This window comes from Protopterus annectens, chromosome 3.part0, assembly GCF_019279795.1.
Source record: "Protopterus annectens isolate FY-2018-M chromosome 3.part0, PAN1.0, whole genome shotgun sequence".
NCBI classification, from domain to species: Eukaryota; Metazoa; Chordata; order Ceratodontiformes; family Protopteridae; genus Protopterus; species Protopterus annectens.
The window spans coordinates 247,699,606-247,712,269 of record NC_056731.1 but is presented as its reverse complement, the minus strand read 5'-3'; the positions used below and the strand labels follow the sequence as shown (position 1 = coordinate 247,712,269).

Sequence of the window (12,664 nt, the reverse complement as noted above, 5' to 3'; positions counted from 1 at the left end):
AAACAGTCAACTTTTAGTAAAAGTTTCCAGTTTTCTACTACATTTCTTTGAAGTATGTGAATTCCAGGGGATTACAGTCGAGCCATTCTTACAAAATCAGTCATACTACTGAAATTCAAAATATATAAAGTCACATTTTCTGAAGATGTGGTCTTTAGTTATGGCTGATAACCCACCACTCTGACACCACTGCATGTCAAAAAACTTAGTAACTAACACACAGACTCAGTAGATATGGTAAAAACTCATGAAGTCTATGTTGCAACTGATTTTTATAGAAGCAGGGTATACACTATGTGTCATACTTCACTGCATTAGCTCATTAGGATACCTTGTACAAAAAAATAAAGGTAGAAGTAGGCATGGATAAACAGAAAAAAGTTTTACTCACCTGAAAACATCTCATATAACACACAACCTAGAGACCACAGGTCACTTGCGATAGAGAAATCTGCACCTTTTACTATTTCGGGAGATGTGTAAACTGGAGACCCTGAAGAAAAATCAAGAAAACATCATAATAGACTCCATTTCATAACTTGAGCACAGTTATTCAATATAAATCCATCCACAATCCCTTTCTCCCATTTTTGCACGTGGGATTGGGGTGTCACTTCAACAGTGACAATAATCTACAGCCAAAGTTTACACCACCAGGTGGCTAGCTCTGACGAGGTAGTTCTTCCAAACCACACACTCGCATGCGCACAAACACACACACGCACACGCACACACACACACACACACACACACACACACACACACACACACACAAACAGACACACACACACAGACCCCTATGGTCAATTTAGAGTGTCCAATCCACCTACTGCATGGTTTTGAAATGTGGGAGAAAACTGGAGCATGCGGAGGAAACCCAAGCGAACACAAGGAGGACATCCAAACTCCGCACAGAAAATACCTCAGCTGAGAATTGAACCAGGGAACCTATTGCTGTAAAACGACAATGTTATCCACTGTGCAACTATCAGAAATAAATGTTTCTGCCGTTTCATACATTTATTAAACAAACAAGGTGGAGGGAAGACAAACACCACTGTCACCAACTTTGCCAATATTCTTCATAAACTTTATGGCAGCACCATCAAAGTCCAACAGAGAAATCACTTTCAAGAGTCTACCTAAAAGCACAATTCATGCTCAGGAGAACATATTTTGAAAAAGACAGAAAGTTGCAAAAATGGTACAAAGAAGTAAATGTTCCAAGTACACAAACTCATATACAAACACAGTAGCTGGAAGAAACAGCTCAAACCCAGTCCATTTAAAAAGGTTTAATCCACAAAAAGATGCACAAAACCAAGTCCAATAGATGTATTAGCAGTTTCATCTTAAAATCCTTTAAAACTTCATCAGATACAATGTTCGCTGAAGCTCCAAGATGGAAGGTCCAATTGGTGTATACAACAAGGAGAAGGACTTCAAACTTTATAACTATATTGAACTTTTTATTGGTACTGACATGATGGATTTTTTTGCAAAAGGTATGAACTTTGTACCTAAAAATGAAGTTAATTTAACCAATGTATTGATTGATTTAAAATTATATGTACATAAATTAAATTTTCAACTGTTATTCAACCAAGATAACAGCAATAATGTTTTTGAAACACTTAGAACAAGTAGCTTATATAATCCACCTGTGCACCCTACCCTGGGTATGTTTGAAAAAATGTGTGAAATCGATTTACGAGCAAATTATGGATGGAAAAAGGGACAGATAAAGGAGAGGAAATTATGGATTTTATATACTTTAATGAGTTACAAGTTATGAAACCCAACAAGGGCGGAAGAATTGTAGTTATGAAACAGGAAATATACAAGAATAATTTAAAAAGGATGTTACAAGGGGAAACATATGAAAAGAGTAGTAGATCAGAACTAAATAGGGCATACATGAAAGTGACTAACCAAATTCGTGACATGTTCATAGAGAGGAGAATAAACATGGAAGAATTTAAATGTCACTTCACCCAGAATCCCTACAATTTTTGGAGTGCCAAAATTCATAAGTACATCACTGTTCCACCTATGAGACAGACAGTGGATGGCAGGGGCTCCATTACGGTTCCATGTGCACAATACATAGACGCTAAATGTAATAATTTTTTTAACACAGGAACAGTATTTGTGTAGGGATTCCTGGCATTTCTTGGCAAAAATGAATCATGTCACATTTAACGGTACAAACATTATGACTACTATTGATGTAAAGGACTTATATACCATCATTCAACATTTTATAGCCTTAGACGGGACCAGGGAATACCTAGAGAACAAACAATTGGATCAAACAATAGTCAATAATGTTATAGAACTATCAAAAATAGTTCTTACGAATAATTTTATACATTTTGAGGAAGACTTCTATAAACAAAAAGGAGTTGCTATGGGTTCCCCTGTAGGTTCATTTTTGGCTAATCTAGTTATTTTGGAGTGGTAAAGGAAGTTCATACATAACAGTGCTCATGCAGACAGCATCAAATTTTATTTATGCTATTTGGATGACATATTCCTCATTTGGAGAGATGATGAGACCACCCTCCAGAATTTTATACACTACAACAATGAAAGCACCGATTTTTTGAAATTCACATGTCAGTATGACAAAAATGAGATGCCATTCCTAGTTGTTTTGCTTACGAAACATCATGAAATGGATGAGTATGTAGCTAGCATATACAGAAAACCTACTTACTCCAATATGCTATTGCATTATTCTAGCTGCCATTCTTACACACAGAAAAGAGCTGTGGCCTAAGGCCAATTGGTAAGGGCAGCTAGAATGAACACACTAGACAGGGAATATTAAAGTGAAGTGGATACTTTAATAGGTATGTTCACAAGGAGAGGTTATCCATCTGGAATGTTATATGAGTTAACAACTGAAGTTACATCTAAAAGAGATAAAGGTTTCTATCAACCTAAAATGAAAAGGAACTTTGACAGTGAAGTAATTATACGTTCTGAAAGTAACTGTAATAAAAAATATAATAGTGCATTTATAACTACTTTTAATGAGGCCAGCGGCAACATTAGATGCTAAAAACATGCTGGCTATGCCCTTGCAACTCCCACTCTAATATCATCCACCCCATCCAACTACTACCTTTCTTTCACCTCCACTAACTACCTTGATGATAGCAAGCTCAGGTGCTCATAAGCCTAGTACTTATTATACAGCAGGAACTTCTCATTGTTACATTTGTTAATGCCTGTTATGTACTTCACAGATAAGGATTCTAGTTGTCTACTGATGTACTATGTTCTTCATCTGTAAATATGTTGTAAGTAATTTCTATGTTAAATTGTTAATCGCTATGTAATCCAGTGTAACTACTGTCTGTTTATTTTACTGTGGAGCTTTTCTCCCCGGGCCTCCGCTGAAAATGGACCCACGTCCAGTCGGACACTCCCGGTCAACAAATTTAAATAAATAAAAATAGATGGATTATGAACAAAAATTGGAAAGTGTTTCATGAAAATTTAAATATAATCAATGGTATTGGAAATGCACCCACTATTATATACAGGAGGGGTTGCAACATCAAAAACATGGTAGAGGCAAAGAAGAAAGCTATATGCCCCTTCAACACTAAGATGACTAAATGTGGTAGATGTAATTATTGCAAGCACATACTTGAAGGGATCTACATCACCATAAGGGGGAGGAAATTGAATATAAAAGGTAAATATAATTGTGAAACAATGGGAATAATTTACGTAAGGAAATGTCAAGCATGCAAAGGATTCTAGATCGGTAAAATGGAGCAGAAGCTCCGTAACTGAATTTATGAACATCTATACGAAATAAAAAAAGAAAAAAACACTAAAGCTTTGTTCAGGCACCTGTGTGAACATTATGAACATATTTTTAAATTTAGTATCTTAGAAAAGGTAGAGAAGGAAAAATAAAAGGGGGGGCCTGGACTGTAATTTTAAAACAACATGAACTGAAATGGCAGTTGCACTTAGAAGCATACAGGTATCCAGGATTAAACGACCATGTCAGTATAGCCCCTATTTTGAAGTTAAAGGCTTGGGAGAGATAATGTAGATGTAAGGAAAAAATCTAGTTGCTCATTTCTTATCTTAAGAAGCAGTCTTAAGTAACACACACATATATATATATATATATATATATATATATATATATATATATATCTATAGTTAAAATATAACTTATAAGTTTTTATAAGAATTTTGACATTTTTTACATAAAATTTAACATAGTATGTATTAAATTATATAGTAAGGTTTGTAACAAATGCAGTGCATTTAGAGGGATATGTTATGTAAAGGTTATATTACTTTAAAATTCAACAACCCAAGAATGTCACATGATTAATGAAGTTTATTTAAATGGTTCAGCAACAATATTACATTGTATCTGATGAATTTTTAAAGGATTTTAAGATGAAAGCACTAATCCATATATTGGACTTGGTTTTGTGCATCTTTTTGTGGATTAAACCTTTTTAAACAGATTGGGTTTCAGGCGTTTCTTCCAGCTAATGCAAAAATGGTACTCTTTATTCTACATGGAGATAATGAAGGATCAGAATATAACAGTATGGATGCATGACACACTTACAGATATTCACCATAAAAAATTTAGATTACAAGAGTTTTTTTTACAACAGAAGGTAAAATGCTACACACAGGCATGAAATAAACTGAAACATGGCAATCTGGTGTGGAGGATGAGATGGACTGGCAGATCAGCATATGAATTATGGATATGCATTACTATTGACTTTAAGCTTATTATCTTGGTTTTAATTATGGACATGCATTACTATTGACCTTCAACTTATTATCTTGGTTTTAATTATGGACATGCATTACTACTGATCTTCAACTTAATGTCTTGGTTTTAAAATTCCATCTCCATTTGCCTATCATGTGATTTTGAGAAAATCACTTAACCAAACAATCCTGGTCTTCTAAAAACAGTATTTCATTTAATACAAAAAATGCAACGCAAAACTGGGAAGAGAAAATAAAGAATATCTGTACTCTATTAATAATGAACTCCTTAAATTAACTTTAAAGACATGAATATGTTAGTGATAAGAAACCAGACTTTGAAAATAATGTAAATACTATTACAAGAATATGATTTTTCATTTTAAAGGATATCCTCTTCCATTGCTATAAGAATTTAGTCATGATGCCACTTTATGAAACTCTGGCCAGATCTCATACAGAATATTTAAGACTCCTTTGATCATATAGCATCAGGGAATTAAGACTGGAGAGAATACAAAAATATTACATAACGGTCATCTACAATGTTAGTGGGCCTACTTACACAGAAAGATGCAGGCGATTCTGTTGTTTATTGGTACTTATGTTTTTCTTTTACAGATGATATGACAAATATATAAATATATTCATAATGAAGTCTTACGCACTAACATAGGAATTATCTTTTCTAGTCATATTAATGTAACAAGACATAATTATGGTATAGCTTAAACAGAAGAATTTAATGAGAGGATAAACAATTTTTTTCACAGCTTGAACTTCAAGGCCACAGAAAAGATTAAACCCTTAATGTGGGACATGTCTCAGCACATGCCCAATTCTGAAATATGTTAAGACAAAATATTTAAGACACTCACATGGGCAATAGTGCTTTTGACCCAAACTTTTTTTAAGTTACAAACTGCAAAGTCATCTCTTAGATGATTAGAGTTTGCCTTAGTCCCAGGACATTGAAACAATTACACTATATATACAAGAACCATCACACACATTGTATGTGAAGGACAGGGGGGGGGGGGCTTTTTTGAAAGGAGGAAGCCTATTCTGCAACAGTGATCTAGTAATCAGACATCTACTGCTAATTTGAGTACATTTACACAACTGGACTGTAGTCACTGCAAGGGTCATTGCTGTAGGAATTCAACACATGAATAGGAGAGTACCAATCGCTGTATCCTTATCTCCCTGTACTAGGTAAACAGGCTAAAACAGGCCCTGTAACTCCTGGTGTTGTGGCATGTTCCTTAACTTCTCCAGTCCTTTAGCTGGTGATGTGGTGGACTGTCTTTTAACCTCCGCATTCAAATGTGTTGCATATTACATAGAAAAAGATAATGCAATCTGTTAACCACTTGCAAAAGTTATGTTTGGTAATAGCCTGATTAGGCTTACTTTTCATAAAAAAATGCTTACAAAGGCAGTCAAAAATCTGACCAGAAGGTTTAAGAAAACCTTAGAGGTCACTTCAGGCTTACAGATGTCCATCTTTAATAGCACCTTGTTCCCTATGAAAAACTCTATATGGATCTTTAAACAAGTGGTTATGCAGATTAAGGGTCTTCCAGAAGAGGTATTTTAGGTCACCTGCACTGAAAGGCTCAAGAAAAGGGATAGATTGCTTTTCAATGACAAACTCCAATGAATGACTTGGAGGCCTGAAATGAAGGATCTCATTCAACTTCTGCTTTACAGCAAGCTGAGAAGATATACCACAGACAGGCATAAAAAGAAAACAAATCTATTGTAATTCAAGAAAAAGCCATTTGTTCATTAAATAAGAGTCATCGAATCCAAAATATGAGGAATAAAAAAAAGAATGTGGCCCTAATTCCATCTTCTTCATACCTTTGAGAAAATGTAGTCCACTTTGGAAGATATTTTCTTGTATTTGTTTTTCAGACTTCATTAAAGGCAGAAAAAAAACTCTAAATAAAAAAGGGTTAGGAATCAACATAAGATTCCTCCAGCTATTAATTTGAATGATTTCTGGTTTGAATGAAACACTCTGCATTGTAGCTGTGCTAAGAATTTGTTGTAAAAGGTCAGTTTTTGAAGGAATCACATTTTATTGTTTGAAAGATACTCCATGGCTGTCTAAGGCAGTTTGGATCTATGCAAATTAGGTTAATTCTTCTCATATTACTTTTAGAAGTACTATTACAATCCAAAAATCTGGACGAAAAGCGTACATTATATCTAACTCCAACCAACTAAGAAAGCACTGATCCTTATTTCTTGTACACAAGGAAACCTGGAACAGAAAGGGAAGCTGGTGATTTTGAGGAGATGAAAATAGGCCCACTATGGGGCCCACCAAATGTCTGTGAACATACCAAGGGTGTCCTTGTCCAGTTACCACTCATGAGAACCTGATGCTATTCTATATGCAATCTGCCGTGATGTTGTTTTGATTTCTAATGTGAACTGCTTGCAGATTAAGAATAACATGCAAAAGATGTTCCTAAACCATCACAGTTACTCTGAAGAGAAGGCAGTATGGTCCACCCCAACTGCTGATGTACCACAGTGTTTTTCTGTGTCAGTCTATAGAGTTCCTGGTTTGACAGATGGATAAAATAGTTATTACAGCCAGATAAAAAGCTAATAATTTGTTCTTTTCAAAAGGAGACCATTGGCCATTATCTTTGGGATTCTGGAACTGAGCTCTGCAAATACAATCAGAAGAGTCTGTAATCAAAAGAGTCTATAGTCAAAACCTCATCCTGACAAAAATACAGTTGTCTAAAGTTACCATAACAGTAGTTGCTTAAATGACCACTGCTGCAGTAGTCATAGCTATATGGGTTGTATCCTAAGGATATAGCAGCCAGCCAGCTTCCAAAGCCTTCAGGACACCTTCCATGTGCTCACATCACCAGTCTTCTCAAGCTAAGCTGACTTAAAAAGTCAGATTTGGGTTTCGAGCACTTCAGAACTTTCTCTCTCTCTCTCTCTCTCTGTTGGAATGAGAGACTAAAAGCAAAGACAAAGTTAATGCTGGGGGACTCCCAACATGGCTGTACACTGTGTAACAGCTTAATTTCAGCTTTCCCAATGTAAAAACAGAAATTCAGTAAAGAGAGCCAGTGAATTTGTCTTTTTGGGTAAATTTAAGTTACTGGCTAGTAAGTGCACTTCCTTGATGCTAGCACAGAAGAAATTTAAAGAACCCAAAAGAAAATCAACCATAAAAGGTGAAGGGAAAACAATGGCTGGAAAGAATCCTGCAGCTGTTCAGTAAAAAGTAGTTCAAGCTCCAACTTTGGAGCAAGATATGACTTCCAGCAATCTAGGCAAAAATAAGTAAATGTGCTCAGAGCTGATTAAAATAAATTGAACACTGAAGTAGTATTTCACTCAAATAAAAAAGGTTAGAAAAAAATCAAAGAAGCTTTAAACAGATAATCAGGTGAGCTTATATAAACTGTGAAAATCAGAGGTTGAAATGAAGAAAAGGCCGGATTATTATGAGACTGCTCACAAAGAGATGTTTAAAAAAATGGTAGAATTAGAAGACAGAGCATGTAGGGAGAATCTGAGATTTTATACTGTACCAGATTAACTGGAACGACAAACTGTATTAATTTTATGAAAGCACCAAAAGCAAATGGACTGGTATTCCACAACAGGAGTTGTTAACTGAAAGAGCACATTGTATGTATGCTCCAAACCTGGCCATGAGAATGGAGCCAAGACCTCCAATAGTAAAGATACAATCTTACCGGCATAAAGAGTTGAATCTGACACAACTGTGGCAGAAGGACAAAGTATTAAATGGTGGACACAGTACAGTGTTTGTTGAAAATGATTACTCACTGTACCACCAGGCAGAAGAGGAGTACATTTATTCAGCAATCAGGGAGCCCTGAGAGACAAGTGTAACATTCAAGCTGCTGCATCCAGCTATCTTCAGAACATACTTTTCCTAAAGAGTCAAAGTAATCTGTTGATGCAGAACATGCTAAGGAGGAAATACAAAATTTGTTCAACAAAAAGTGAGCTATCAAACAGAAGGGGACTCTACTTCTTATTCTTCTGATAGTAAAGCTCATATAGAGACTATGCAACTGAAACCTTTTCCAATGTTTCAAAGGAAAATGCTTGAGAGACAGAGACAAGCACAGAAGATAAATAGAAGAATCAGGAGTACAGTGGCAATGAAGCTAAGACTGGAGATGAGAGATTCAGATCAACAGGAAGAAAACCAGCAATTCAGAAATTAATGAATAAATCTGGGATTACAATGCATCAATCAGAGTTGTGAAACATAGCGGAACAAGAAAACTTGGAAAATGGACTTTTTGGGCTTTTGTTAAATTTGTAGGTTACAACAAAGCATATGCCCTACTTCACGTCATTAATGTTTAGAAGACCTTCAAAGAGAGGGGAAGAGGGAGGAAAGAGGTAACTGCAACTAAAAGTTTTTGTTCTAAATATTTTTATAAAATATTATATACTGCATTTATACAGTAAACCATTTTCAGTTATTTGTGTGTCTTATTTCATTATTCTTGTTTAGTTTTAAGAAATTTAAGTACTGCAATGTAAAAAGAGAACAAAGACTGGATAAAAGCATGTTTTTAGATAATAAGCTGTAATCTTAGCTTGTTAAGGTGAGAGATGGTTTATAAAAGTATATACAGCATGATATCAGTAACACTGGTATGCTTTTTCTTCATTTTGCATAGGGGAACGATTGGATTAAGATCCTTGGTTTGATTTAACACGTTTTAAGTAGAAGCAAGTAAACAAAAGAAAACTGAATTTAATGAAATGTTCTCCTTTAGCAAATAAATGTTCACAGTGCAACATGAGAAGCTTGTAGCTGAAGGCAACTGTGTATCTGGTTCTCATGTTTCTGTGGAGACAATCAGATAAGAGGACAATAAAAACAGAACACTTCTTTCTTTTAATGGCTAAGATAATGTTTTGTAAAAGCATTCAACATTGTTTTCTATATATGGGAGAGAAATTAAGATAAGACAAAAATAGACAGCACTTAGTGTAAGTAGAAGCACAGGCTGTACCATGCTTCTTAGCATGGATAACCTTCATTATTGGTCAATTAAAGCCTGTGAGTGCAGCTGTCAATCTGAGACAATTGTTTCTATTGGGAAGGTTAAACTTCATCATTTGAAGATGTACATGATTTCTGTGTTTGTATTAAGTCAATAGGTTATTGGAGTGTAGTGGCGGGGTGTTCTGTTTTTTGTTTCAGCATTTTCATTAAAACAAAGGTCTTCTAAAGTGCAACGTAGATCTGAATGGATATGACAAGAAACAACTGTATAAAAGATAAAACTGCCAAATATTAGCGTGCACATGTAACATAAATCTGAAACTAAACATTTAAAACAGCTGATATACATAACAGGTAGGAATAACTTCTTATCATAATGGTAACACTTTCCATATTATCTTTGAATGTGAATGGTCTCATGGGTATAAACAACAAAAAAATATGCGTAGTGAACTATATTAAGAAATGCAGAGTGCAAATAGCTATGCTACAGGAAACACATTTAGAAAGAAAGGAGCATGTGAATTTAATAAAGAAAGGATTTCAGGATGGTTACTCAGCCAAGTATGTGGGACAAAGGAAAGTGAGTACTTATATAAATTCCTAGAAGAGCTCCAACAGTGACAGGAGAGGTAAAATTATAATAATAATAATGGTAGATTTGTAGTAGTAAGGGGGCTACTGACAAGGAAGGAGGGTTACACTGGCATGTATTTATATTCCACCTAAAACTGCTACAATGGAGCTTAAGAAAATTCTGGAAAAAATAACCAGCCTTCAGCAGGGAATATTACCTATAGGTGAGGACTGGAATTTGACTGCAACAATGAGGCTGTATCAGGGGTAGACTAGAAGGGAAAATATAACAAGAGAGGGTAAATTTTTGAAGACATTTATGAAAGCATTTAGTATGGAAGATGTGAATTCAAAAGTAGGAACTCACAGAGAATGTATATATTATTCTCCAAGGCACAAAAGCTGGACTAGGCTAGACAGAAATTATATTTCACAGGAACATGCACATTTAATTGAAGGCTTTGATAAGCATCCAATATGTATTTTAGATCACAAGCCAATGATAAAAAAATGCACGGTAATGAAATAAAAATGAAACAATGGTGTTTCCCTACCTATCTGTTAAACAGAGAGGAATTTAAGGAATGGGTAGTGGAAATTATTATGGAATTATTAGGGAAAAATATTTTCTTCAGAAACTATAGCTAATGAGTGGGTTAAAATAAAACTGGGGGTTAGCAATAGGGTAGAAATAAAAGAAAAAGAGATATGGCAAAAAGTAACAAGAATTACTTAGAGGGACCAACAAAGGTCAAAGTATCGCAGAAGAGGGGGAATCTCACAGAACAAGAAGAGGCAGAACTGCAGAGTGTTACAGAGAAAATAAGGGACTACCTGGAAAATATGCATGTGTTTAGAAAGATTGCTGTTAAGCAACTGTTTATAAGTACAAAACCTTTTAGTACAATGGATCAGGCAAGAGAAAGTAGAAAGGGGGTTGCCAAGCTTAGGGGCCCTATAAAAAGGAAAATAGCCAAAGACCATGTAGAGGTATTAGAAATATTTTGGAAATTTTATGAAAATTTGAGGTATTAGAAATATTATGGAAATGTTATGAAAATCTGTATAGAGCAGAGAAATGTGGAAAGCAAGAAAAAAAGTACAAATGTAAATGTTTATGGAATCACAGGATCATAGGACATTACAAGACTATTGGCCCTGAAGCCCTTGTAAGCCTAGCCAAGAGTTTAGCCCATGTTTAGACAAGTCAGCACCCAAAGCTCCTGTCCAGCAGGGACACAGGTGGAATCCCAGGGGTGTATTTTTTGTTTCCCATCCAGTTATCTAGGTTGCACTTAAAAAGGGACAATAAGGTACTCTGCTTGATGTGGAGATGGAGTCTATTCCACAGATGGGGGAGTCTCTGGGACACAAATCTGTCCCACCAAGAAGTCCTATTGATGTCACAGACCAGGCTGAGGTCACGTGTGTGGGTTACTCGAGTGGCGCTTAACTTGTGGATATTCAGCAGTCCAATCAAGACACGGTCTGAGATTTCTCTGTATGCCATACACAGGTCACCTCTGAGGAGTCTGTATGAAACTGGGTAGAGAGACAGGGCTTTTAGCCTATCTGTGTAGGGTAGATATTTGAGGCCCTGGATTCTCCTGGTGAGGAACCTCTGTGGTCTCTCTCCAGCTGCTGCATGTGCTTTGTGAGGTACATGATGAAGGGGGTGCTGTACTCAATAATTGGTCTTATAAGGGAAGAATAGAGGGATGTTATGACCTCCTTGTTCCCAGATGAGATACCCTTTTGTCCCTGGATGAGATACCCTTACTTATGAGGTGGGCCAAGTGGAAAGCTTTCCGTACAACGGAAGCAGCATGGTGGTCAAAAGTCAGGTTGCTATCAACCTGGTTGCACAAATCCTTCACGACTGACTGTGTGCTTAAAATTATTATTAATGTGATAATATGTGGGGACATCAATCTCCCCAAAGGGGATAATGATGCAGTTTTTTGGCATTCAGCTTGGCTTGAGGTCATGTTTTTGGCACCAGTCATTTGGGTGAGACAACTCTTGGAGGACATCCCCATTATTTGGGGAATTGATGACAGCTCCCAGCTTGCAGTCATCTGCAAACTTGGTCAGCCACACCCCACTGGTTTTGGCCTGGATCTCAGAGAAGTATATCCTGAATAACAAAGGCCCTAAGACTGATCCCTTGGGTATGCCGCTCATTACAGGTCTACTGTTTGAGGTGGCTTCCCCCTTTTTTGATTAGATGGGTTCTATCAGTGAGCCAGTTTGCTACCCATCTGGTAACATATGGAT

The 12,664-nt window shown here is 36.1% G+C and overlaps 1 protein-coding gene across 1 annotated transcript in view; it reads right to left on the bottom strand.

Moving 5' to 3' along the window:
- Positions 1-12,664, bottom strand: part of ULK4 (unc-51 like kinase 4) — a 4,087,308-nt gene that overhangs the window by 3,724,313 nt on the left and 350,331 nt on the right. Inside the window, exon 6 of the mRNA XM_044064733.1 lies at positions 392-493. Coding sequence (XP_043920668.1) covers positions 392-493 — 102 coding nt within the window. The remainder of the gene's footprint in view (positions 1-391; positions 494-12,664) is intronic.